Source organism: Diabrotica virgifera, chromosome 10 (genome assembly GCF_917563875.1).
Source record: "Diabrotica virgifera virgifera chromosome 10, PGI_DIABVI_V3a".
Classification (NCBI taxonomy): domain Eukaryota; kingdom Metazoa; phylum Arthropoda; class Insecta; order Coleoptera; family Chrysomelidae; genus Diabrotica; species Diabrotica virgifera.
The window spans coordinates 7,181,860-7,208,751 of NC_065452.1; the positions used below are offsets into that span (position 1 = coordinate 7,181,860).

The 26,892-nt window shown below is 32.6% G+C and overlaps 1 protein-coding gene across 1 annotated transcript in view; it reads left to right on the top strand.

Moving 5' to 3' along the window:
• The window catches only part of LOC114330056 (plastin-2), a 120,564-nt gene that overhangs the window by 59,082 nt on the left and 34,590 nt on the right, over nt 1–26,892 (top strand). Inside the window, exon 2 of the mRNA XM_028279361.2 lies at nt 24,985–25,415. Within this exon, the coding sequence (XP_028135162.1) occupies nt 24,985–25,415 (431 nt within the window). The remainder of the gene's footprint in view (nt 1–24,984; nt 25,416–26,892) is intronic.

The following is a 26,892-nucleotide window of genomic DNA, read 5'->3' on the forward strand; positions in this document are numbered from 1 at the left end:
TCTACCCTGGTGTATTGTGGAGAAACACAAAACACAAAAACACATACTTATTATGTGTTTTTGTAGATACACATTAAAACTAGTTTTGGCCCTATAATGAGGTATGTTTTTGTTTAGGTTTTCAGTTTTGTTGAATGTTTTTGTTTTTAATTAATTTTTAAATCTAAAAATGTACGATTAAATAATTATAAATATTATTACAATAAATATCTGTTCCAATATGCTGAATAGTCTATTATAAAGATACAAGAAAAAATTTGTCACCGATTCTTAGATTCGTAGATATTAATTTTTTTTTCTTAAACCTTACATTCTTATAAAAATCGAAATAAATTAAAACACCATGTATTTACGTGTAGGAAACCCTTATAAAAATATAGCTTATTTTTTAAGGAAAATTCAAAAATGGCTCACGAGTAGGGTGTTCCATAAGAGAAAATATAACTTTAATATACCCCTCTTTTTTGAAGTACCCTGTATAATTTTCATTAGTTTTAGATTGTAGTGTTAATTGCCCTGTAAATTGCTGTCAAGAATTTTTTTTTAAATATCAAGTCGTTTTCCGTACAGAGACCGAGGCAAATACGATGAACCACCCTGTATATATATATACAAAAATATATATACTATACATTTATTATTTATTTACAAATTTATAATATGTTATGAAAATATTTATTGAAATATATTAGTGTTAACGTTGTAAATGAATGTTGAATAAAAAAGTCCATTTTCCAGAATTTCCCGATTTTTCCGGTGAATGGAAAATAGCTAGTCGTTATTATTTCGTCGAGTTACCCCAATTTAAAAAAAATGAAGGCTCTACGTTTTCTGGAAGCGGAGTTATTGTAAAATTTTTGCTCCAATTTGAACTTTCAATACCAAAATCTCGAAGCGCGAAAGCGGACTCAGAGATCCTTCCCCCATCACACGGTCCCAGTTAAGTCAGCTCGAGTACCTTCATTTTAAAGGGTTATTACTCATTTTAAATAGAAGATATTCTGTAGTTATTAATTGCAATGTAAAATATAGATGTCTATTATGATTTTTTGCAAATTTCGACTCTTAATATTTATAAACAATACAGATATGATTTTTCAAAAAAAAAAAGTATAACTTGGGTATTATTGGTCATAGAAAGTTTATTTTAAGTTTTTAATGTGTGTTTTTTTACCACTTTTCTGATACAACTAATTATAATTATTTGTCATGAAAAATAACAAAGTTATTCTAAATGTTTATAAGGAAAAAACTCGCTATTTATTAAACGACTTGTTTAAGAACATTTAAATAATAAATGTATCATTTTTTTTAAATTTCTTAGTAGTTTCAGTCTTTACAAACTCATTTCACTTTGCTAAAAAGCTCTGAAAATACTCCTTGGGCAACAATAGATGTTTAAACATTCAATGTTTTGGATAAACAATTAACGTAAGTCGTAAACTAACAAAACGATCTTCTTGATACTTGGCACTCTAATAAAGACACATAATATCCTCATAATTAAGGTACAATATGTTCCTTAGGGCATATTTAGTAAACGTTATTAAGATTTACAAAATAGTGCAAAAAATGTGGTTTTTTGCAATTATCTCGGTTAATTATTTATTAATTTTAACTAATCAAAATTAAAATTAATCGTTTTTTTATGATACACAACTTTTATAATACAACTTTTGCTGTAAACATGATACAAAAAATGCTACAGGCAAAAAACAATATTTTCTGACTTTAGCCTTTGTTTATAAAAAACTGAGGTTGATTTGCGAGTACCTCTGTATGTATTTTTAATTAACTATGCCCCCCCTACGATTTAGCACCTTCAAATACCTGTATTGATTTTTACCCTGAAATCGCTCATTTTTATTTATCTGCCCTGGCGTAGACATATGATTATAACACAAATTGTCATTATTTTCTCATGTACAATAACCCCTTAAAGTTTTGCGCAAATATTTTAAAAACACCCTGTACTGATGACGAACATGGCCAGTTGTTAAAGTACCTACCTTTTTTATTATCCAACATAAGCGGATGAATCGAAAGACAAAATGTTAAGAAAACCTGAGGTTATAGTTGGGTTTTAATTTCAGTATTTTATAAATGCCAAAATAGTCCACAGGGTGATGCGGACTTTGAGAAAAAACACAGTTTGATTCGTACACCCGGTATACAATGATAGTTTGACTATCTAGCAACAATATTATTACAGAGATATTGTCACTGAATAAGGCTATAACGTTGTAAAAATTCACTTAAATCGAACAACAGGTTTAGGAAATTCGAAACATCAAAAATGACCAAATTTTTAGTTATTATTATTATTATTATTATTACATAACAAGTAAGGGCAGAGGAGCGAGCTCCTATTATGCCCAAAAACAAAGAAAAATAACAATGTAAAATAACTACTGACAGTTACATAAAATAAGAGATATTAGTAAAAATATCCATAGAAAATTTAACATCGTGCAATTTTTATGTATGAAATATTGTCGTATCCAGTCTGTTTTTAAACGTATTCACTGTAGTTGCTGATATGTTGATATGCTGATATGTTGATCGATTTTTTTGCACCACAGTGTATTTCTCTGTTCCGTAATATGTTTGCAAGGCTTCTGTGTTGTATTTTGTCGAAGGCTTTCTCAAAGTCAACCAGACATGTGAATACGTCACAGTTGACACCTCGACACCGTTCTATGAGTGTCTGTATAGTAAATAATGCCTCTCTAGTGCCAAAGTCTTTTCTAAATCTCAGTTGGTTTCTTGTTATGCTATCGTCTAGTTTTTTTGTGAGGAGTTTAGGGGCATGATTTTTCTTAGCCACTTAAGTCTCCTTTTAAGGACTTTAAAACGAAGTCGGACGTTTAATCTAGGAGTGGATGGTACCGCATCCCAATTTGCCCAAACTCTTTGTAACCCTTTGCTTAAAGTTTATGTTTTCCCTCCCACGTGTTCCAAAACACGCGTTATAAAAACACGATGAATAAACGTTCCCTACGTTAATGGGTGTGTAAAATTATGTGATTCATCGTTTCCTATAGTAAATGCTAATTATTGATGTCATGCAGCGACATTTTTATTATTATCATAATATTTTTCACTAGGTTTTGATTTTAAGTAATTGTAAAATTATCGCCTTAAGTAATGCTTCTATCATATTATAGTGTTGTCTGTATATATGTTAAATGCTGTCGATACAACTACTAATGAGTGTGTAGATATACGTATGCATTTTTAAGGCTTTTAAAACATATTTCTTGTGTTATTACTTAGTTATTGTTTATGATGCTGTGTACAGAATAGAAGAAAATCCATATTTGCGTAATATTTGTGCGAAATCTGCGAACATTTTTTGAAAATGATGGAAAAGAGATAAATAACAAGAAGGTAGAGTTACCTCTACGATAGAATAAACATATAGGTTGAATAATAAGCAAAATTCAAAAAGCTTTAAAATCTCGTCGTCTTTATTTGGGAGCGTGGATATTGATAATACTGTAGTTAAGAACCTGCCCCTTATTCGTATTTTTGAAATACTTTTTAACTTCCCTGCGCTATAAAGCGTACGAATATTCCAAGCAAATAAACCAAAATCATTGATGGATTCGACCGTTACTTGATGGAAGTTCATTTTGTCTAACAATAAAACACTGAAAACGTTTGTTTTCTATACTTCCAAAAAATTTATTATAACTATGTGACTACAGCTGTTTCGGCAGAGTGCCTTTCTCAAGTGATTTAGTTTACTATGGGCTTGCCTTTTTAAAGTCTTTATTAACTGAAGAGGTTGAGGAGTGGGGAGCTGTTTGTCTTGAGTTGATCATTCAGAATTATATCTGTATTTTTTAATTTATTAATTTCCATAGATTCTAATAAAGATAGCTTAAGGCCTTTATTTTGAATATGCAGAATTTGAAACTCTTCATTAAAAGAATGATTATGATCTAGAAGGTGAAGTGGGTATGTAGAAGTGTCTGTTTTTCTATTGTTGAAAGCCCTTTTGTGTTCTGCTATCCGTTTGTCAAAGGTTCTGCCAGTTTGACCGATGTAAGTTTTCGGACAGTCAACACAAGTTAGTTTGTAGACAACACTCTGTAGTTGTTTTCTCTTTCGGCTCGTATTGTTCTTAATATATTTGCTTAAGTTGTTGTTAATTCTGAAAGCTGGTGTTATTCCTTTCTTCTTTATGTATCTGGCTATTTTTGTTGTTATCTTGCCAGTATATCAGCTAGAGCAGAAGGTACTGGGTTCTTTCTGTGGTGGTGGATAGACTAATTTCAGGGCTTTCCTATGGAGTTTTTGGTTTAAAATTTTATTAATTGTTTGTTCGTTATAGCCACTATTTACTGCCATTTGTTTAATGATGTTCAGTTCTATTTCGAAGTTATTTTTTGACATGGAAATTTCTGTCAGTCTATGTATCATGCTATGGTAGGCTGCTAATTTGTGTTGTGTAGACTTGTGGTGACTGTCCGAAAACTTACTTCGGTCAAACTGGCAGAACCTTTGACAAACGGATAGCAGAACACAAAAGGGCATTCAACAATAGAAAAACAGACACTTCTACATACGCACTTCACCTTCTAGATCATAATCATTCTTTTTATGAAGAGTTTCAAATTCTGCATATTCAAAATAAAGGCCTTAAGCTATCTTTATTAGAATCTATGGAAATTAATAAATTAAAAAGTACAGATATAATTCTGAATGACCAACTCGAGACAAACAGCTCCACACTCCTCAACCTCTTCAGTTAAAGACTTAAAAATGCAAACCCATAGTAAACTAAATCACTTAAGAAAGGCACTCTGCCGAAACAGCTGTAGTCGTAGTTATAATAAATTTTGTGGAAGTATAAAAAACAAACGTTTTCAATGTTTTATTGTTAGATAAACCAAAATCAATAATCTCATTTGGTATGCCAAGTGCTTGGCAAAAATACCATCAGGCTGATTGCTCTGAAGTTCCCATAACAGGAGGTTTTCTACGAGGGAGAGTGCTGTTAAAACACTACTCAACCCCCCACCCTGGAGAACCAGAATTTTCTGTCGGGGTTTATTCCATTAGCTGATTTGTTCCTGTTATAAGGCTCTGGAAACTAGCCTTTTACCCTCTCTCGTCTGCTACATATCGCACACCCATTGGACGCCATGCACCAAATGGTTACGTCCCATGTCGGGGACAAGGCAAAAAAGGAAAAAGTAGGGCTATAGAGGGTTCTTTATAATATTGGTATAACTCGTGGTTCGTATATTCTCCATATACCACTGTCGTAAATGGGCCTCAATATCCTCATTAATATCTTACTTTCAAAAGTATCTATTACATAATAAGGTTTATTATCTTTTCTGTCATGATCAGTGTTTCTGAACATTTTTATTTTTCGTGAAAAAATTGCATGGTGTAAAGCGGTTTCTCATAAATATAATTTAAACACAAGTTTTGCCAAAAAGGTTATGATCACCAAAACTAAAGATAGTAAAAAATCAAATAGATTTCTTACTTGAAAAACCCCGCCTTACACCACTATGTGGTAAAAAGGTTTTTTTGAAAATATATAAACTTGAAAAACCTGTTAGAATTAATTAAAAGTGAGTGATTGAATGTGTACATATGTTTTTCGGCGAGTACCTACTCGATTCTAAGTATTCGAGCTTAAATAACCGGAAGACGATACGATGCATCTTATGACATATACTTACTAAACACTTTTTGAAGTACTCAAAAATATCTATGTTTTTGTATTACATGGTATACAGCCAACTACAAGAAAACCTTTTCCTTGTCGATTGTTTAAAAGGTAGTTTCAAGGGCTATAACATAATATTAAAGTTAATCTTTTAAATCCCTTATTTTTTAAAGATATGTTTACATGGTTACATTGTTCTCGCAGTAAGATTTATGTTGTTCTGAAGTTATTTCCTTGTGGTATTTTTTAATCAACTATTCTAAATGGGAAATAAGCCACAATTTGACTAAGAAAATGATTTTATTAACATTTTGACGTCCACATCTTGACAACGACATCCGATGTGGACGTCGAAACGTTAACAAAATCATTTGTTTTAGGTAAATTGTGGCTTATTTCCCATTTAGAATAGTTGATTAGTAAGATTTATGTTTTAAACGTTTCTATCTCGGTTATTTTTTGTGTTACAAAAATAATATACAAAGTAAAATATTTGCTAAAGAAAAAACTAAAATTTGGTTTTTATCATTTCTTACGCATATATATTATTTTGGAGTTGTCATCGAAAGAAACTAATTTACGAAAATTTGAAAAATTATGATTTTTTGAAGTTATACTTCTTTACGGGCGTAATGACGGTGAAATTTTATATGGGAAAACCTAGCGACCGGGCGCATGCGCATTATAACTTTGTTCTGATTGGATGTTCAAATGACATGACAAAAATTATCCAATATGGCAGCTGTGGCACAGCTGTGGGACTGTGCATGGTTTGGTTATAATGTATGCTTGTTGCGTTTTAAAATTTGTAGGAAGAGAAACAACAAACAAAAAGTTAGTTAATGGTTATACTGCCTTTTTAAATAGTTTTCATATTATATTTTTGGACTTATTTACATAGAAGAGATGATTGTTGCATGACAATGTGAAAGCTCATCAAACTGTGCCTAGTATGAGTGCCGCAGATCTCGCTTATTCAAAGCTAAAGAATCTTTCACTGGTAAGTGTTTTATAAATAGTTGATCAAATTTTGTTATGATATTTGAACATAGCCACTTTGCACGACGCAAGTGATTGCGAAATTTATTAGTCGTTATACGGGCTCCGATACCTACCTTGAACCTACCAAAATACATAAGTAGTATGTAATACTTTTATTTTACACCTTAATATTCACCTAATATATTGTCTTATTACTCTATGTTTTGTTGTATTTTTTCAATTCTAAATCATTTCAATTCAAAATCAAAATAATTTGATTTACAGTTAAAAATTACAGATTTAAGTTAAAAATGTCAAAAGGTTAATCTGTTTAGTTAGACGATCTTCGCACATAATGACAAGCTGCCTCTGTGGCGAAGTTTTAATGCGGGCGAATCCCAATACAACGCAAATACCAGCCGCGTGGTAAGTTGGTTCGAATCCCAATAGAAACTTTTATTTTTTTATTTTTTTTTATACATTTTAGGATTGTAAGTATATTTATTATATAATTTTATTTTCAGAAAATACGTATTTAGTTAAAAATTTTTCCTACAATTAATGTTCAGAAATCATTTGTGGCATTTTTAATGTGTTTTTTGGCACTGTTTTAATAAAAAATTTTGAGAAGTAGTAAGTATAAATTAATTTAATATTTAAATAAAATATAAATAAAAAGTATATTAATTTCGTTTATAATCATATAATCATATAATAGAAGTATAACTTCTTACGTGCGTACAAAGTACACACACATTCTTTTTTTTTCAAATTTATGTTTTTCAAACCTGTCAAAGTAAAGAATAAAGAAAGTCTTATAGGGCCTACTATAAATTTTAATTTTTGTGGAAATGGCGTATGTTTAATTTTTTACCTTTTCCTAAAAAAATTGAAAGAGTTCTCTTATTTTCATCATGACTTTCTTAGCTTTGATGCTATTAACTTCATCTGCAGTTCACTTGATAGGTATTCTTAAGTACTTTGACAAGTGTTTAGTAAGTATATGTTATAAAATGCATCGTTTTCCCGTTATTTAAGCTTGAATACCTTGATTTGAGTACTAGCCAAGTAAAATAGTAAAATATACATTCAATCATTTAAACTCACTTTTAATTAATTTTCAAGTAAGGAGTCTATTCAGTTTTATATTATCTTCAATTTTGGTAATCATATATATTTTGTTAAAACTTTGTTTTTGAATTATTTATGAAAAACTGCTTTACTCCATGCATTTTTTTTCACGAAAAATTCAATTCTTTGATCTTTAGTAGGTAACTAAAAAAGTATTGATTTATTTTAGATCATAATTAGAGATAACAGTCTATTCAGTTTTATATTATCTTCAATTTTGGTAATCATATATATTTTGTTAAAACTTTGTTTTTAAATTACAGTGGAACCCTGATAAGTCGGCCCTCGATAACCCAGAAGTCCGGCTAACCCGGACCGATTTTCATCAGACAAATATGTCAACAATAAAAATGTATTATCCGTTGCAAGATGATTCAGATGGAATTCCCCAGATTATTTTGTGCTTGATTTCGGCCCAGTCTCTTAATTTGGGGAATTCCATCCGAATTATCTTGCAAGGGATAGTATGTAATATAATATTTGAGAGATAATGTGTATTTGTGTAATTTGAACTATGTACACGATAGTAAAAATGACTCATGGCACACGGCGGCGGCGGCAGAGCGACGGTCATTGTCTCGGATTTATCGGAAAAAACAGGCACCTGTTATTCTTTTATTTATTTCAAACTGTCTTAGCATTGTTTAAAAAAGACTAAAAGGCTATTTAAAAAATTATTTTTTAAACAATGGTCTTAGTTTTCACTGTTCATAACATCGTTACGATTGTGACTGTATTGTGTGCAGTACAATCTTGTATTGTTTGTTTCCGTTTGCTTAGGTTTGTGTGTTATTAATAATTTAGATGTGTAGTTCATGTTATTTCAATTATAACGGAGTTTATCTGTAAGTATACCGTATTTTATTAATTTTTACCATATTCTCCAGCTAACCCGGATTTTCGATAACCCGGATCGGCCGCGGTCCCGATTAATCCGAGTTATCGAGGTTCCACTGTATTTATGAAAAACTGCTTTACTCCATGCATTTTTTTTCACGAAAAATTCAATTCTTTGATCTTTAGTAGGTAACTAAAAAAGTATTGATTTATTTTAGATCATAATTAGAGATAACAAATTTTGCTTAAAATTTGTCCCTCTATCGATTTGTTGGGTTATTGTTGATAAAATAATTTTCACCCCTGAAAAGGGGTGGCATCCACCCCCAGGGTAAAAACGCAAGTTGGCACCATATCTCTTTTGTTTCTTGAGGTATGCTCTAGCTACTCACCAATTTTCATGCATATCGATGGAGGTTCGACGAAATCGGAGGTGAAAACCTTTACTGACTGAACTAATGTTTCCCTTTCAGCCCTTATTATATTGCTACTTCCTGTATCCACTGAGGTGTCAGCCTGAAAGGGATCATAATTATCAATATACAATGGATGCATTTCACAGGAAAAATTCCATATTACTTATGACGATGATTTTCGGCTCTAGCTCTCCGTCTATTTGTATAAATTCTGCCTTACCTCTTGTGGTTTAAATCTTTTTGAATGCTAATAAATTATTGAGTAGAGAAATATATTGCTTACAAACATACTATTTCTCGCATTGTGCGTACTTTTTTCTTAGCCTCTACCTCTAGTGTTAAACCGGCTCTGTAAAAAGTCACTCTGCAGAACATAAAGTGTTAGGCGTGTCTCCAGCTCGGGTCACTGAGTCAGTTTACCAATAATATGCCATATAAAATTGTTGACCATGTTCCACTATTACTACATGTACGATAACGGTTAAAATATTAATCACCAAACTGATTTTAATAACCTACTTTATATGGAAATCTCCGAATGTTGCAAATAGGGGACAACGAATTATTGATGGAATAATATTTTAATGCATCTGCCGTAGTGGCCTTGCTGGTTGAGAAAGTGAGTAGGTATGTTCAAAGAAATTTTAAAAAATTTTGGGACTTTCAAAGCTGTTATTTATCGTATCTTAGTCACAACATAAGAAAACCAATGTAAGTTTTCTTATGCTGTCTTAGTTTTGTAGTTTACTTATATAGACCAGAGCGCATCTGTAAAAATATTAGTACATTTGGATGTTGAGAGGTGACTCATATTTTTTTACAGAAATTTACTGAAAATAAATCATATAATAATATTTGAGTTATCCTCCCACTCAAAAAGGTCCGGAAAATTGTTTAAATAATCAAAATGTCAAAAAATTAAGAAACAATTCGATTTTTTTCTTCGTTTGTTGATTATAACTTTAAAACTTTTCATTTCCGAGAAAGGTTGTACTAATATAAAAGTTGCGTAATTAAATTACCTACAATATAGCATTAGTTAAAAATTTTAAAAATTGTCACCCTTGTTGCAAAATAGCAGTAACTGCGAAAAAACCATAAAAAACAATTATTCGCATTTTACATTTTTCAACCATTTATGCTACACTTAGGACCTTCATATTTCACCCTGAAAAACTTTAGGATATAATAAAACAATACTGTAAATTTTATTAAGATCAGTTCAATAGATTTTGCAAAATAAATTTTGCAATCCAGCTTTCGCAAAAAAATTCATATTTTCAAAATGTTGCAGGACTGAAAATAAAGCAGACAGCAAGTTTAATTTTTTTACATATAGAAGAATACTGTACCTTTTATTTGCAAATTGCAAAATTAAAATCGGTTAACTACCACGGCGCGGCGTCAGGAATTTTTTTAAATAAACATTAATTTTTGGTGCTACGCGCAGGACAGCGGATACGTTTGCTCGGATTGGGCATTCCAATGACCTTTGATAATGATTGATAAATTTTAATTTTTAGTACATTTCGATATAAATAAAGAACATTTGTTTATTGCAAAATAAAAACACATACTCTGTCCTTCGAAATTACAGTTTTTTTAGCAAAAACTTTCTTTGTTAATATATTTTAACTTACAGAATAAAAGTTTATTATTTTTAAACATATGTAATTTTTTAAACAATATTCCACAAACAATAATCAAATTAGTTTGATTTTTGTGGAATTAAAATATTAAAATACAACAAAATATAGAGTAAGAAAATAATATATTAGATATAGATTGGAAGAAATTTTGGTGGAAATCAACTTGTGTGAATCGAACACCGCTGTCCTGCGCGTAGCACCAAAAATTAATGTTTATTTAAAAAAATTCCTGACGCCGCGCCGTGGTAGTTAACCGATTTTATTGTTGCAAATTGCAAATCAAAAGTACAGTATTCTTCTATATGTAAAAAAAATTCAACTTGCTATCTGATTTATTTTCAGTCCTGCGATATTTTGAAAAAATGAATTTTTTTGCGAAATCTGGATTACAAAATTTATTTTGCAAAATCTATTAAACCGATCTTAATGAAATTTACAGTATTATTTTATTATATAATCCGTTAATGTATATTTTTTTTTATTTTTTAAGATTATTAAAAAAATACAAAACAAAATCAGTTTTACATCTTCACGGGTTTTTTCATCTGCTGCCTCTCATATACCTTTTAGAACCTTCAAATATTATGTACAATAGTACAATATTTGTTCAGCTTTTTTTCTTACTTGACTGGGGTAATAATGTCTTTTGCAGTGTTGCTTCTAGTGCTTTGGAGAGAGCAAATTACAACACTTTATACCTTTTCATCCATTTTTGAATCATTTCTATACTAGACACAGCTTCCTGGGTGGTAAATCATAGCCCTAGAATCAAAGGATAAAGCCGTAATAACATTAATTCAGTAGCTAATGTCAGAGTGATAAGATAAATATGCTTAACTTATTTGTACATACGTCGTATACGTTGTGTACAAGTTGTAAATGAATTTTCACACAAGAGTTTGTTTTCTAATCCATGCTTCCTTCGTATTTAGCTCCGAAACTAATTATTTCGTATTTTTTTTAAACCTTGAATATGTACCTACTGAATAAGTAACTGCACGTAGTTAGTTATAGGCTAAGAGCCGTGATAGGTAAAATTTGCTAATCATTTTAGGCACCGTAGACGAGCACATTTAGCACAAAATAAACCCATTTTTAAATACAGCACCTAGAGAATTGCAGTTTTTTGTATTAAGTTCAGGATGACGACGTCAGGAAAAAAGTCTACTCTTCAAAAATGGATGGAAATGCGTAATTGCATTTTAAAGTGCATACAATGCATTCAAAAGTGCATAAACATGTCAAAATCAGTATATTAAGGACCAAGTTATTTGGGGTCACTGAACACGAATACATCATCAGAACCGACCCCCCCGGATCACCTGGTGCCCGCAAGGGGACCTGGTCATCTTCACCTGGTCATCTTCTGGAGTTTCGAGGGTCTTCGGCATTAAATTGATGCGTATTACTCATGGGTTTTTGGGGTCGATTAACACGAATATGCCATCAGAATTGACCTCCGGAGTACCTGGTGTCCAGGGTCACTGAGAGGGTCGTCATCTTCTGGAGTTTCGAGGGTTCTCAGTATGTAATGGATGCAAATGGATTACTGGAAAGTTTTTGATGTCGGTAAACACGAATATGCCATCAGAACCGACCCTCGGTGCACAAATGTTTTTTCTTTAAATATGCCGATGCTCCTGTTATTCCGCTTAGAGTTGTACTTAATTTACCACTATATTCACACAAAAACGTACCACAATAATAATTACATCAGTAGAATGCACTAAATAAGACTAAGCTTAGAAGCACACTACACATTACGACTAAAAACAAATATACAGTCTGAAGATGCCAACAAGAAAACAGCTCGCAACGGTGTCTTCATTTCATTAATAAATTTAATTAAACTATTAGCTTGTTCGATCTAAATGCTCATTTGTAACAATTATTTGAGAACAACCTGTTACATTTTAGTAGAATAATTAGTTACGGTTTTAACACCCATAAATTACACTTACGATGCGATAAACTGTGTGTTTATAAATATTCTTTCATAACATGTCATAAATAATGCAATAAATCAGATTTATTTTTTATATCCACCTGTCTACTGGTAATTCTAAAGATGGAATCCCACGTCGGCAAAGAGAAATAGATAACAGTTAAAAGAAAAGAGAGCTCTGAAATTAATAAATATTTGCTTTTTGATAAAGTGGGTCAGACCATTTCGATGGAACGTTTCCACTCGAGTATCAAGGGTACACCACCAATATTGGCGGTAAAAATTTTAGTAAGTTAGTTAATTCATAGAATGATAAAAATTCCAACACACTACATATAAAATTACCACTACACTGACCGACCCAGCCCCTAGCCGAGTTAAAAGCGTATGTATCAGCTTCTAACTTCCTTTGAACCGTGTTTATTTACCGACAAACGATGGTAGACAGCGCCGATTCAGGCCGGCCATAAATATAGGGTTCGGTCCTAGTCCAAGGGTCGTAAATGACAAATTTTGAGGGAAATCAGAAATAACGCTATGTCACGTTGCGTTGGTTTCCGTCTTTAGATTTTATTACTGAACATGCATACATCATCAGATCCGACCCACAGAGCACATTGTGCCTACGGCACTTCTGGAGTTTTGAGGGTTTTCGACATTAAATTGATGCAAGCGGATTACTCATGGCTTTCTGGGGTTGCTGTACGCTAATACGCCATCAGATTTGACCCACGGAGCACCGTGACAGAACAGACACCGGCGGCGCACAAGGCACATCATCTTCGGGAGTTTCGATAGTTTCCGGTACTAAATTGATGAAAATGGATTAGTTATAGGTTTTTAGGTTTGCTGAACACGAATACACCATCAGAACAGACCTCGGAGCACCTGGTGCTCAAGTAATATCACCTTATGGAATTTGGAGAAATTTCGGTACTAAATCGATGCAAACGAATTGCTCATGGGCTTTTGGGTTTGCTGAACGCGAATATGAAATCAGAACCGAGACCCTGAGTTCCTAGTGGCCAAAGTGACTGCTATGCAGTTCATGTTTTCAAATTTCGAGGCATTCCGACACTAAATTGGTACACACCGAACTACTCGGAGGTTTTCTGAGTTGCGCTGTTCAAAGAAAGCGTTCAAATTTGTGAATTTTTTGCTATTTGTAGACTTTTTAATAAAATACCTATGTTGTAGGTACTATTCAATTTTTTAAATTATTCTCAATAAAATATAACTCAATATTCAAGATCGATTTACTATATTCGATTTTGATAGTGTTCATACTACAGAGTCTTTCATCTAAGTCATATTTCATCATAACATCAATTTAGTACCAAAAACTCTCGAAACTCCAAAAGATGACGTAAGTTAGGCATCAGGTGCCCCGGTGTCTGTTCTAATGGCGTATTTGTGTTCAGCAACCCCAAAAAACCATGAATAATCTGTCAGCATCAATGTATTGCCGAACATTTTCGAAACAACAGAAGATGACCTGCTTTGGGTACCAGGTGCTCCGTGGGTTGGATCAATTGGCGTATTCGCGTTCTGCAACCACAAAAACCTATGAGTAATCCGTTTGCGTCAATGTAGTACCGAAGATCCTCGAAACTCCAAAGAATGACGTCCCTTTCAGTGACCCTTGGCACCAGGTGCATCGGGTGTCGGTTCTCATGACATATTCGTGTTTAGCGACATCAAAAACTTTCCAGTAATCCATTTGCATTTGCACCAATTAAATGCCGAAAACCTTCGAAACTCCAGAAGATGACGTCCCTTGCAGTGACCCTGGGCACCAGGTGCTCTGGAGGTCGGTTCTGATTGCGCATTCGTGTTTAGCGACCTCGAACCTCGTGTTTTTAATCTGGGCACCGGGTACTCCAGATGTCAATACTGATAGCATACATATTCTTGTTTAGCGACCCCAAAAACCAATGAGTAATCCGTTTTCATCAAGTTAATGCCGAAAACTCTGGAAACTCCAGAAGATGACGTCTCTTGCAGTGACCTTGGGCACCAGGTGATCCAGGGGTCAGTTCTGATGGCGTATTCGTGTTCAGTGTCCCCAAAAACACCCGAATAACAAAATTTGGTCCTTAGTATGCTGATTTTAACATGTTTATGCACTTCTGGGTGCATTTTATGTACTTTAAAGTGCAATTATGCATTTCCGCCCATTTTTGAATAGTAGACTTTTTTCCTGACGTCATCTTGAACATAATGCAAAAAACTGCGAGTCTCTAGATGCTGTATTTAAAAATCGATTTATTTTGTGCTAAATTCCCTCGTCTGCAACTGATAGAACAAGGTTCAAACTTGAATTTAGGCACTTGGCGAATTTAAAAATAATATTTTTTAATTGTGTTTTTCAGTCTTGAAAATCGTCACTTTTCGTTTTTTTTTTTCAGTTTTAAACTGTTAATAACTCGAAAACGATCAACTTAAGGCAGGCACATCAAGGAAACATGAAACGTGAAACATGAAACGTGAAACAAATAAATTGTAAAAAAAGTAACCGTTTCATGTGATATGCTAATCGATGAAACAAAAATAAAATTTGTATAGTCGGCAATGGATAGTGACGTGGTCGTCTACAAAGAGACGTGAAACATGAAACAAATAAATTGTGAAGAACGAAACCGTTTCATGTTATATAGTGTAGGAAACAGAAGTTGAACTTCGCAAATAAATCCGGTTTTATTTTTTTTTCTAGTATAGCAAGAGGTGCTTTTAATGAGACTAACTTTTTCTTAAAAGGTTGCGCTACGGAACACCCATTTTCATCCCTTTAAAGGGGGTAATTTGTGGTTTTTGCGAAACGTAGCCCTTCCTGTACGTTATTGCAAAAAATTCCTTAATAGAAATATGAAGAGGACTATATTTCCTACAATTTATTCCGCGACAGCATATATCTATCACACACCGTTTAGCGGAGGTGGGGCCCCAAAGTTGACAAGTTAAAAAAAAATGTTTTTAAAAAAAATTATTTTTCCCTAACCGTAATGGGAATCAAGAAGCAACCCAGCGGCAATTAATCACAAATAAATGTCTGATTTTTGGTATAGGTTTCATTTAAGGGCAATTGTCCATTTTTCACCCATTGACCCAGCAATTACCCATGTACAAGTATTATTTACAAATTTGTATAATTCACCCCCATATTTTCCCCGAAACCACCCAAAAAAAAAGGAAAATGAATAAAGAAAATATGCAAAAATTGACTCTGGGCCACCACTGTGGCTTTAAGGTGCAAATATAGTAAAATATGTATAGGTCATAAGTCATAATATGTAGCAAACAGTGTGTTCTTTTATTTGTCATAAGTATTTTATTAATAAAATGAATAGGTGACGAAAAAAAAAACAAAAACTGGAGCCCGCCAAAGCATTTCTGAGGTTTGAGGCGCCACTGTGCAGTAACGGTTGTATATACGAAAAAAATGCATAGGACCTTATTTGTAGAGCAAATAGTGTTCTTTAATTCTGTATAAGCGTTATTTCAAAAAATTATATAGGTAATGAGAAAATACCTTTTTTCAGGGATAGGGGTAGTTTCCGGAGGGATGTTGCAATATCCATAATATACAGGGTGTTTCATTAATAATTGTCCATATAGTAACTGGAGAAACCTTAGCACAAAATACGAAGATTTAACCTAAAACACTTAAATAAAATGTGGTTCCTTACTGAGTTACAGGGTGTTTTATCTAAAAATTTAAAAATTATTTTTGCTCAGGATTTCAAAACTATTCGACGTATCATTTTCATACTTGGTAGGAAGTATAGGTACTGTACAAACTACTAAATTATGTATAACAAACGTTTCTCGCTATTACCAGAGGCGTACAACGGGGGAAAGTGAATGGTTGACCCTTTCCAAATTCTACGCCACTGGCGAAATTGCTATTTTAGTTCCATTTTTGGATTCTCCAATACTTTCTATGAAAATAATATACTCTTCATTCGTAACGATAAAGTCATTATTTTTCGAGATCTTTGAAGTTAAAAATAAAAAGACATGGTTATTTTGATCAGTGTATTGTGTCGCTTCATTTTTAATTTCAAATATCTCGAAAACTAATCATTGTATCGTTAGGAATGAAGAGTATATTATCTACATAAAAAGTATTGCAAAATCAAAAAATTACACTAAAATAGCAATTTCGTCAGTAGCGTAGAATTTGGGAAGTGTCAACCAGCCACTATCCCCTGTCGTACGCCTCTGGTAGTAGCTAGAAACGTTTATTTATTTTAATTTAGTAGTATGTACAGTACCAACACTTTATGCTAAGTATGATAAGGATACGCCAAATAGTTTTAAAGTACTGGGTACAAATAATTTTTAAATTTTAATCATATGAATCATATTATAAATTAATCAAAATAATTGTGCCGTTTCATATTTAACTTCAAATATCTCGAAAACTAATGACTTTATCGTTACCAATGAAGAGTATATTATTTACATAGAAAGTATTGGGGAATCTAAAAATGGCACTAAAATATTAATTCCTCCAGTGGCGTAGAATTTGAGAAGGGTCAACCATCCACCATCCCCTATCGTACGCCTCTGGTAGTAGCTAGAAACGTTTGTTTAACATAATTTAGTAGGGTGTCTAGTAGTCGCACTTTTTGTTAAGTATGAAAAGGATACGTCGACTAGTTCTAAAATGCTGAGCAAAAATAGTTTTTAAATTTTTAGATAAAACACCCTGTAACTCAGTAATGAACCACATTTTATATAAGTGTTTTAGGTTAAATCTTCGTATTTTGTGCTAAGGTTTCTCCAGTTACTATATGGACAATAATTAATGAAACACCCTGTATATGTATTTATAAAAAAACCCCACTGCTACCCTCTTTAAAGGAATGAAAATGGGTGTTCCGGGGCAAATCTTCTCATAATAAGCACCCCTTGATATACCAGAAAAAAATGAGTTTGCGAAGTTTAAGCTCTGTTTCCTACACTAATATACTAATTAAAGAAACAAAAATAAAATTTGTATAGTAAATAATGGAAAGTGATGATGACGAGATCGTTGCTATTGTGGCAACTCTTTTATTACTGCCCAAAAATGATAACCATAGTACATAATATTTGGTTGCAAATGAATTAAGTAATCACTTTGCCAAATTTCAATCATTTTATGAATGAGTATTCAAATATTTACATTGTTTTATTGTGGGTCCTGGTTAAAAAAAAAGGATTTTTTTAACGTTATTGTCTATTCGAGTACCACTCCAGGTTATAATTTTACAACTCTTCGTTCTGCTCCAGCACAGAAATCAATACAATACATATTAAATTCTTGGTCGGCATTCATTTTACGCATGTAATTAATTATTTAAAACAATGAAACTGATATCGAAAAATAGAACACGTCGTATTTCGTGAAACACGTTTCAAGAAGATAAAAATGTTTCATGGGCATGAATCACACTCGTTTCATAGATATGCGGGCGTCTATTTGTTTAGCAGTGTTTTATTTTCATGAAACGTGTTTCACGTTTCATGTTTCTTTGTTAGGTTATCAAAGAAACATGAAACGTAAATTTCGTTTCATGGAAATAAACCACTGCTAAACAAATATATGTCCGGCCATTTATGAAACTCTCCGAAAATAAAAATGTGTCATGAGCATGAATCACACTCGTTTCATTGTTAGGCGGACTTTGAGATTTGTTTAGCAGTGTTTTCTTTTCATGAAACATGTTTTTCGTTTCATGTTTCTTTGGTGTGCGGCTTGGTTTAGTGTGCGCCTTCCGAAGATAAAAATGTTTCACACGCATGAATCACACTCGTTTCATTGGTATGCGGACTTCTATTTGTTTAGCATTGTTTTATTTTCATGAAACGTGTTTCACGTTTTATGTTTCATGTTTTACGTTTCATGTTTCTTTGGTGTACGGCTGCCCTAACAATTACAAGAGACCTTTTTTGCTCCGAATGATCAAAAAACGTAAAAAATGTGTACGGGTCGAAAAAATTGATTATTACAATTTGTTTAAAAAAACTGTTTAAATAAATTAGGACCACTTCTCGCATGGGCGACTTGTTGATCCTTATTCTGGGATATCTCATTAAAGTGTTTATGCAAAAAAATCTCACGGGAATATTTTTCCAAACGACCTCGAGCTCTTCGCCTTGTCTACATGAAAAGTTACTAATCTATAATATTTACAATTATAACACTTTTTATGCACAATCAAAAATTGTCTGCTTTAAATCAGGAAAACTTCCGGTAGTTATTTTTATATTATCACGTATAATCTCATTTGTTTACTGTTTACTGTTTATCATCTAATTTGTGTAAAAATAAAAATCAATCCTGTTCATTGACTTTAAGATCACACCTGCTTTGAATATCCATATAAATGTTTAATATTTATATCATAATAATAACAGATAGTGAACTCTAGTGAATTTCTCACACGTTAGGTTAATACGTCATTCTTAGACTCACACAGGTTCCTATTATTATTGTATGATAATTAGTGTAAAACTTTTCTGTGCCAAATAGATTCATTTATTCTTATGTGTTATAATTCCCATCGCTTTTTATTTCTGTAGCTTACTTTTAAAAATAATCAACATTCCTGGACAAGAAACTTTAAATGTTTTGCGATAATCTGTAATTTCTTGAAAGATAAAAATGATGATCGATCATTGGTAGAAAACATTCTACCAAAGTAAAACGTAAACGTGATCATGAAAAGATAATATGCACAAAAGAAATATCATGGAAAACAAAAATTAGTTTTCAAAACAGCTTGTAAACCTGCTCTGACTTTTGGCATCGAGTCATGGGTACTAATGGACCAAGAGCTAGCAACGTCGGAAAAAAAGTTTTTTAAGACAACTGATTCTTTAATATATTATTCCCTATGCTTCCTCGAACACCGTACCGGCCATCTGGCTGCTGATACAGGTTGCGTTCATTACTGCGCAGCACACTTGTACAGGTGTGCTGTACAATACAGAAGAAAATTCGTGTTAAAATACTATCTTTTCGAATATATAAAAATATTGTTTCTACGGACAACATTTTTAAAGTTATTCTAAATGTTTATAAACTACAAAATTTTAAAAATTTGGCATTAGGATTTTTGACTACTATGTTAATTATTTTTTTATCTTTTTTTAATACATTTTGATACTATCACTCTTCTACCTTCATTTGGCATACTCAGAATTGCACTATCTTCATTATTTTCTGTCTTATCTTATTGCAAAATAAAGATCTCTGGGATAAACAAATAGAATAACTCTTAAACTAATTAATGGATCGGTCTCAAATCTTTGAGGATTTGTTAAGTACCCCAATGTCCAACTTTAAGTGAAACACTAAAGTTCTAAGGTTGTTTTAGTAAAAGTTATTAACAAATAACAATTTTCACTTATTTTGCAGTTGCGTAGCAACAAATTAACTTTTTAACTTTAAAAAATCGGCATTTGGAAGGTTTTTCAATGTTCTAAAAAACTGAATTTTGTAATTTTATGTCAACTGTTTAGTTTTTGAATGGAGTGCAAAAAATCGAAAAAATCGCTATTTTTGCACTAAATTGTTAATAAATAAAAAACGGACGCGAACTCTAGGCAGGAAACAGGTAGGTTTTCTTCCTATAGGTCTACAATAACTAAAACAGTAATCAGCTACCTGGATCTTTGAGTGTCCCGAGAAAATCCTTATTACCCTGGACTAATATAACAGCTGATCAATATCGTGAGGAGTAGAAAAAATTATTTATACTTCATGATATTGCCTTTTTTGGAATACATTGTCTAATGTGTCCCAGTTAGTTTTTGGGGTTTGGAATACACTTGTGGTTTATACCAATATATGTAATATATATCAGCACATTTTACAAATATAAATAATATAGATTAAACAAAAATAAAAAGGTAGATATGACTAGTTGATATATTGGAATTTTTGTCTGATAACCGATTTTTGTGGAATTGATAAGCAGCAATAGATAAATGGAATAAAAATAGTATGGCGGATTATAATATACGACATTATTTGATTGAATATACATGATTAGAATAAAAATAACTTGTGGCCTCTGGTATATAAATCATTTTTACTGATGTCATCTACTGTAATAATTTTTTGTCTTAGATCATAGTATTAGTTTGAAGATTGTTGGTTGCGTTATACGGGTATTATAAATGAGTAACTCCTTATTGAATAAATTTTATCTGTGCTCGTTTAAAACAGTCATAATAGATAATAGATATACTCGATATTTATTATGAGCTTGCCCTGAATATACATTTAATAAGATATAATTTCTTCTTCTTTCTCTTTATAAGCAATTCTGCTTTTTCATTGGCGGATTGATCCCTCTATGGAAGGTTTTCACTCCATCTTTTGCGCGGTCGGTCGATACTTCTACCGAGTTGTGATTTATTTCTTGCTATTTTGACCACGTGTCTCCCCCATTCTGGTTATGTGGTTGTTCCATTCTTTTTTCTCTTTAGTATCCATTCGTGAGTGAAGAGAGAAGAACAAAACAAAAGTGAAAAAAGGAAAAAGTGAAACTATGAACTTGGAACATCAAAACTTTGTATAAGAAAGAGAAGGAGCTAGAAATGGAATTTGAAGAAACAAATTTAGATTTTCTTTCATTAACAGAAACTAAGAAGAAAGGTAAAGGAGAAATAGAGCTAGAAAATGGATATTTGCTATTATACAATGGAGTCGACACAATTGAAAGAGCTGAATCAGGATGCAACGCCTCGCCGCTCGTGCGCGGACGCTACGTTGCTACACCGGCTGTCGGATGACAACAAAGGCGTAGCCCGCTATGCTCTAGTGGACTTGGGGGGGGGGGGGGTTCGTTGAGACTTCTCTTTTAACCTGAAATAGATATTAACTGGGCGCCAGGCAAGTTTGCCCCACGGCCCACCCCTAAAGTAGAGCAACTCCAAACCTACCAAATTGTTGCAGTACCAATCATGTGGTGTATGGAACAAATTAAATTAAGCGATACCTCACGTAAAAATTATCTATTAATAATAAGTAAATAAGTAATAAATAAATTTGGTCTGTAAACATGCAATAATTAACAAAAAATAATAAAATGAATCATAATAATACCATAATATTGAACAACCACAACGATAACCTACAAAGTAACTAGATGGGCCAAAGCAAATAGGGCTTCTAGCCCTCAAAATTAACCGAAAATTATAAGCGTCGCATGAGCTCAGGCGCAACCGCTGTAAAACAAAACAAAAAGTATAACAAACCGAAAACACACTAGGTACTATTCACAAATAAACTAAAATTAGTAAAAGCTAAAGAACATAAACGCAAAAAGAAGTAAATTAATCAAAATCCTTATCTTAATTCTGTACTGAGGTATCCAACGATGTATCCAATTCCAATAAGAAGAATAACCAGTAACATATCAACGACATAAACAAACGATTTCAAACACAACAAATCTTAATACTGAAAGAAGAAATCGGAAGGAATTGGAAGTAAACGGAACTGAACGGAAAACATGGAAACCCTAAAAGAGAAAAATAGTATTAGAATATCTACTTGTATTTACACTATTATATTCTATAAAACTAAATCTGAAATTACTAAGTTAACCTGAACTGTCAAAATGACGTCTATTATTACAGCAATTAATATTAAGAAAAATAAAAACTAAAAACTGACTGAAATGACGTCAGAGAAATAATTCTATTTTAGTAGCAATGTCAAAAAAGAAAAAAAATGAAAACTGTAAATTAATGTAGATTTCTTCAAAATGACGTCAGAGCAACGATTCAAATTCTATATCAATCAATAAATAAGAAAACAATAGAAGATCTTATACTAACCTTTGGCCAGAAGGGTTTTCCAGGGGGTACATATACAAAAAAACTCTTCTACTTCCCACAGAGTATTTCCAACAATAACTAGGTACTATCTACCCCTATCTATTTTGTGGTTTAAGGCCTAATAACTGCAATAGAAAAATAACAACTCTCAGAGAAACGAATAAATAAAATGCTCGGAAATCAACAGTGCACCTATAGTAGTGCTTAAGAAATCGAATAAGGACATACCTGATGTTCTTTTCCTTCAGAATGGCTTCAGGAATCGTTACAGCGTATCTAAAATGGTGCTTTGAAAATAGGTCCCGTTTCTGACGGTGTGAACTTGCCAACTACACAAAATGCTACAACACTACAATATGCCAAGTTCAATTAACATAAATTCAGGCCGATATCCCCAATGAGGGTGATCTATCCAAGATCAATTGCCTGAAAACTTATGTTCCAAGTAGCACCCCAATTTTAGAATTCGACGACTGTCAAAGTGACTTACCGTAACGTATCCATGACAACCCTTGCCAAAAGAATTCGACGACTGTCAAAGTGACTCGTAACGTATCCATGACAACCCTTGCCAAATTCAAAGTCTGCTATCTATTCGATTATTTATTTAAGAAAATAGGAGAAATGTGGAAAACGATATGAAAGAGTGGAATAAACTTATTAATAAAAATAGTATATAGATGATTGAATTTTTAAAACGTAACAAGGAGTAAGATGCATAATACCAAAGAATACAGCACCCAACTTGGGTGCTGTATTCTTTGATAATACACTCCAGAAACAGAAATTTTGTAAAAAAGTGGGAGACCATATCCGACAGAATAAGGGTAATTGAATTTAAATGCAATGAACAAATCAAAAGTATAATAGTGGCGTGTAGGCCGAACGAAGACGAAAGAGCAGAACGAAAAGATTTTTTCTGGGAAGAACTATCAATAGCGACTGAAGGAAGTAAAGGATCCATATTAGTAGCGGGAGATCTTAATGGGAGAGTAGGGCAGAGAGATCATGAGTACAAGGCAGTAATTGGCATACATGGGGAAAAGAAAATAAATAATAAGGGCAAGAGACTACTCGACTACTGTCAAATACACAATTTAATCGTCACAAATACCTTCTGTGAACACAAAGATATTCATAAGTATGTATACAAGGGAAGAACCTAGAAGCAGAGGTGAAAAATCAATAATAGACTATGTGCTGATAGAAAAAGAAAATAGAAGGAAAATCACCGATGTAAGAGTAAAACGCGGTCCAGAGATAGATAGTGATCATTATTTACTCGTGGCAACAATAAGAGAAGAAGTAGCAGAGGATCACAACCAAAGAGCAATAACAAAAGAATTTAGCACAATCAAATCATACAGATTAAGACACAAAACTTTAGCCAACAAATATGTATGTAAATGTTTTGAACGAAGAATTAGGAAGGAAAAAATGGGAAAACTTACAAGTGGACCAGATGTGGCAAATATTCAAAAACACATTTATAAAGACAACAGAGAGAGTTTGTGGAATACACAAAAGCAACAGTAAACAGAAATTAACAGCATGGTGGTCAGAGGAAATCAGGAGACACACAGGCAAGAAAAAGGAGATGTGGAGAAAATATTCAAGTAACCGAACAGAAGAAAATTATAAACAATATAAAGAGCAGCGGAAAAGAGTTAAAAATATAATAGTAGCAGCAAAACAATAGTCCTGGAAAGATTGTTGAGACAAATTAGAACATAGCAGAAGCAATCAGAAATTATTTTATAAGGTCATAAAAGGAATAAGAGGTAATAAACATAAAGAAGTGACATCAATAAAAGATCAGAATGGACATCTACTGACTGATGAAGTGAGCATTATGAGAAAATGAAAAGAGTATTTCCAGAAATTACTACAACACGAACCACACAGCACAAGTGAAGAAGATGAAGAAAGAACGGGCGAGCAAGAAGTTGACTTTATACCAAACATTATAATGGATGAATTAACTGACGCTGTTAGGCAGATAAAAAATGGAAAGGCACCAGGTCATGATACAATTACGGCAGAAATGATAAAAAAACATGGGTGATATGGGATTACAAAAGTTATTAGAACTATTTCAAATGATTTAGAGAGACGAACAAATACCTACAGACTGGGAAATTGGTCTAATTGTACCTATACATAAGACGGGTGACAACAAGAATTGCAACAACTATAGAGGAATAACATTATGAAAAGGCGTTTGACAAAGTAAAGCATTTTAAAACAAAATTTTAAAACAAAAGGAAATAGACAAGCGAAATATAAAAGTATGTAATAAGTATGACAGTGTTAGATTCTATTTTTACTTTACTTTTGTTTCCATGTGTTTTAGAAAAAAAGTTCTGTGTTCTGTTAATGAAGATTAATATTTTTCTTATTGTAATATTTTCTACTCATAATTCGCATTTTCGCGAGCAGTCTATTTTGGTTACTGTAATGATTTATAATGTAATGATTTATACTTTGTTACAGATTGATAAAAATGGAGATGGGCACATAGACTTAAAGGAATTAAGAGAAGCTTTAGAATTATGTGGTCTGAAGATAGCTGGTTACCAATCACGCCTTATTGAAGAGGAGTTCAAAAATTCCAATAAATCAAAAATAAATGGTAAATTGACATTTGATGAATTCGAAAAACTTATCTGTGATCTCAAGGCTAATGATGTAGCTAACACATTCCGAACTGCTGTATCAAAAAGAGAAAACCTGCAGCATCTTGGAGGGACTTCTGAAGCGTCGAACGAAGGTACAACACATTCAGTCAGAGTTGAAGAACAATTAGCGTTTTCTGACTGGATCAATTCAAATTTACAGCATGATCCTGACTTAAAGAAACTCTTGCCGATCGACTCAGAAGGTAGAAACCTCTACGAGAAAGTTAAGGATGGTATTTTGCTGTGGTAAGTAAATTTAATTTGAATGTCCTAAACCAGAGATGAGTCCAGATACTTACACATAATATACACTCGGGTGCAAAAAAATCGATCCACTGAAAATTTGGTCATTTTTGATGTCTCGCATTTCCTAAACCTGTTGTCCGATTTAACTGATTTTTTTACCATGTTATACCCTTATTCATTAACAATATCGCTGTAATAATATTGTTGCTAGACAGGTAAACTGTCATTGTATACCGGGTGTACGCATCAAACTGTGTTTTTTTCTCAAAGTTCGCATCACCCTGTGGATTATTCTAGCGTTTATAAAATACTGAAATTAAAAGCCAACTATAGCCTCAGGTTTTCTTAACATTATGTTTTTAGATTCATTCGCTTATGTTGGATAATAAAAAAGTTAGGTACTTTAACAACTGGCCATGTTCGTCATCAGTACAGGGTGTTTCGAAATAACTGCGGCAAACTTTAAGGGGTAATTTTACATTATGAAAATAATGACAGTTTGTTTGTTAGTTTGTTTTATAATCATATGTCCGTAAACGCTTTGTTTCCGAGATACGGGATGTTCAATTTTTTTTACAAACTGACGATTTATTTATTGCTTTAAAACCAGTTGAGATATGCAAATCAAATTTGGTGGGTTTTAAGACGTAGTTATTGAACATTTTTTTGACATACAATTAAGAATTTAATATACACTATTAGCGCGCAAACGGGTATTATGACCGATCATATTACCCGTATGCACGCCAATGGTGAATATAAAATTCTTAATTGTATGTCAAAAAATGTGCAATAACTACGTCTTAAAACCCACCAAATTGATTTGCATATTTTAACCGGTTTTAAAGCAATAAATAAATCATCAGTTTGTAAAAAAAATTGAACATCCCGTATCTCGGAAATTAAGCGTTTGCAGACAATAAAATATAAATAAAATAAAATAAAGCAAACTGTCATTATTTACTCATGTAAAATTACCCCTTAAAGTTTGTCGCACTTATTTAGAAACACCCTGTACTGATGAAGAACATGGCTAGTTGTTAAAGTACCTAACTTTTTTATTATCTAACATAAGCGAATGAATCTAAAAACATAATGTTAAGAAAACCTAAGGCTATAGTTGGTTTTTAATTTCAGTATTTTATAGGTGCTAGAATAGTCCACAGGGTGATGCGAACTTTGAGAAAAAAAAACACAGTTTGATTCGTACACCCGGTATACAATGACAGTTTACCTGTCCAGCAACAATATTATTACAGCGATAGTGTTAATGAATAAGGCTATAACATGTTAAAAAAATCACTTAAATCGGACAACAGGTTTAGGAAATTCGAGACATCAAAAATGACCAAATTTTCAGTGGATCGATTTTTTTTTCACCCGAGTGTAGTTACAGATTCCTTTGAAAACATTAAATTAGAATAGCTATTTGTAGAACAAGGGAGGAAAGTGTTACTTTTCCTCCCGAGAATGAAGT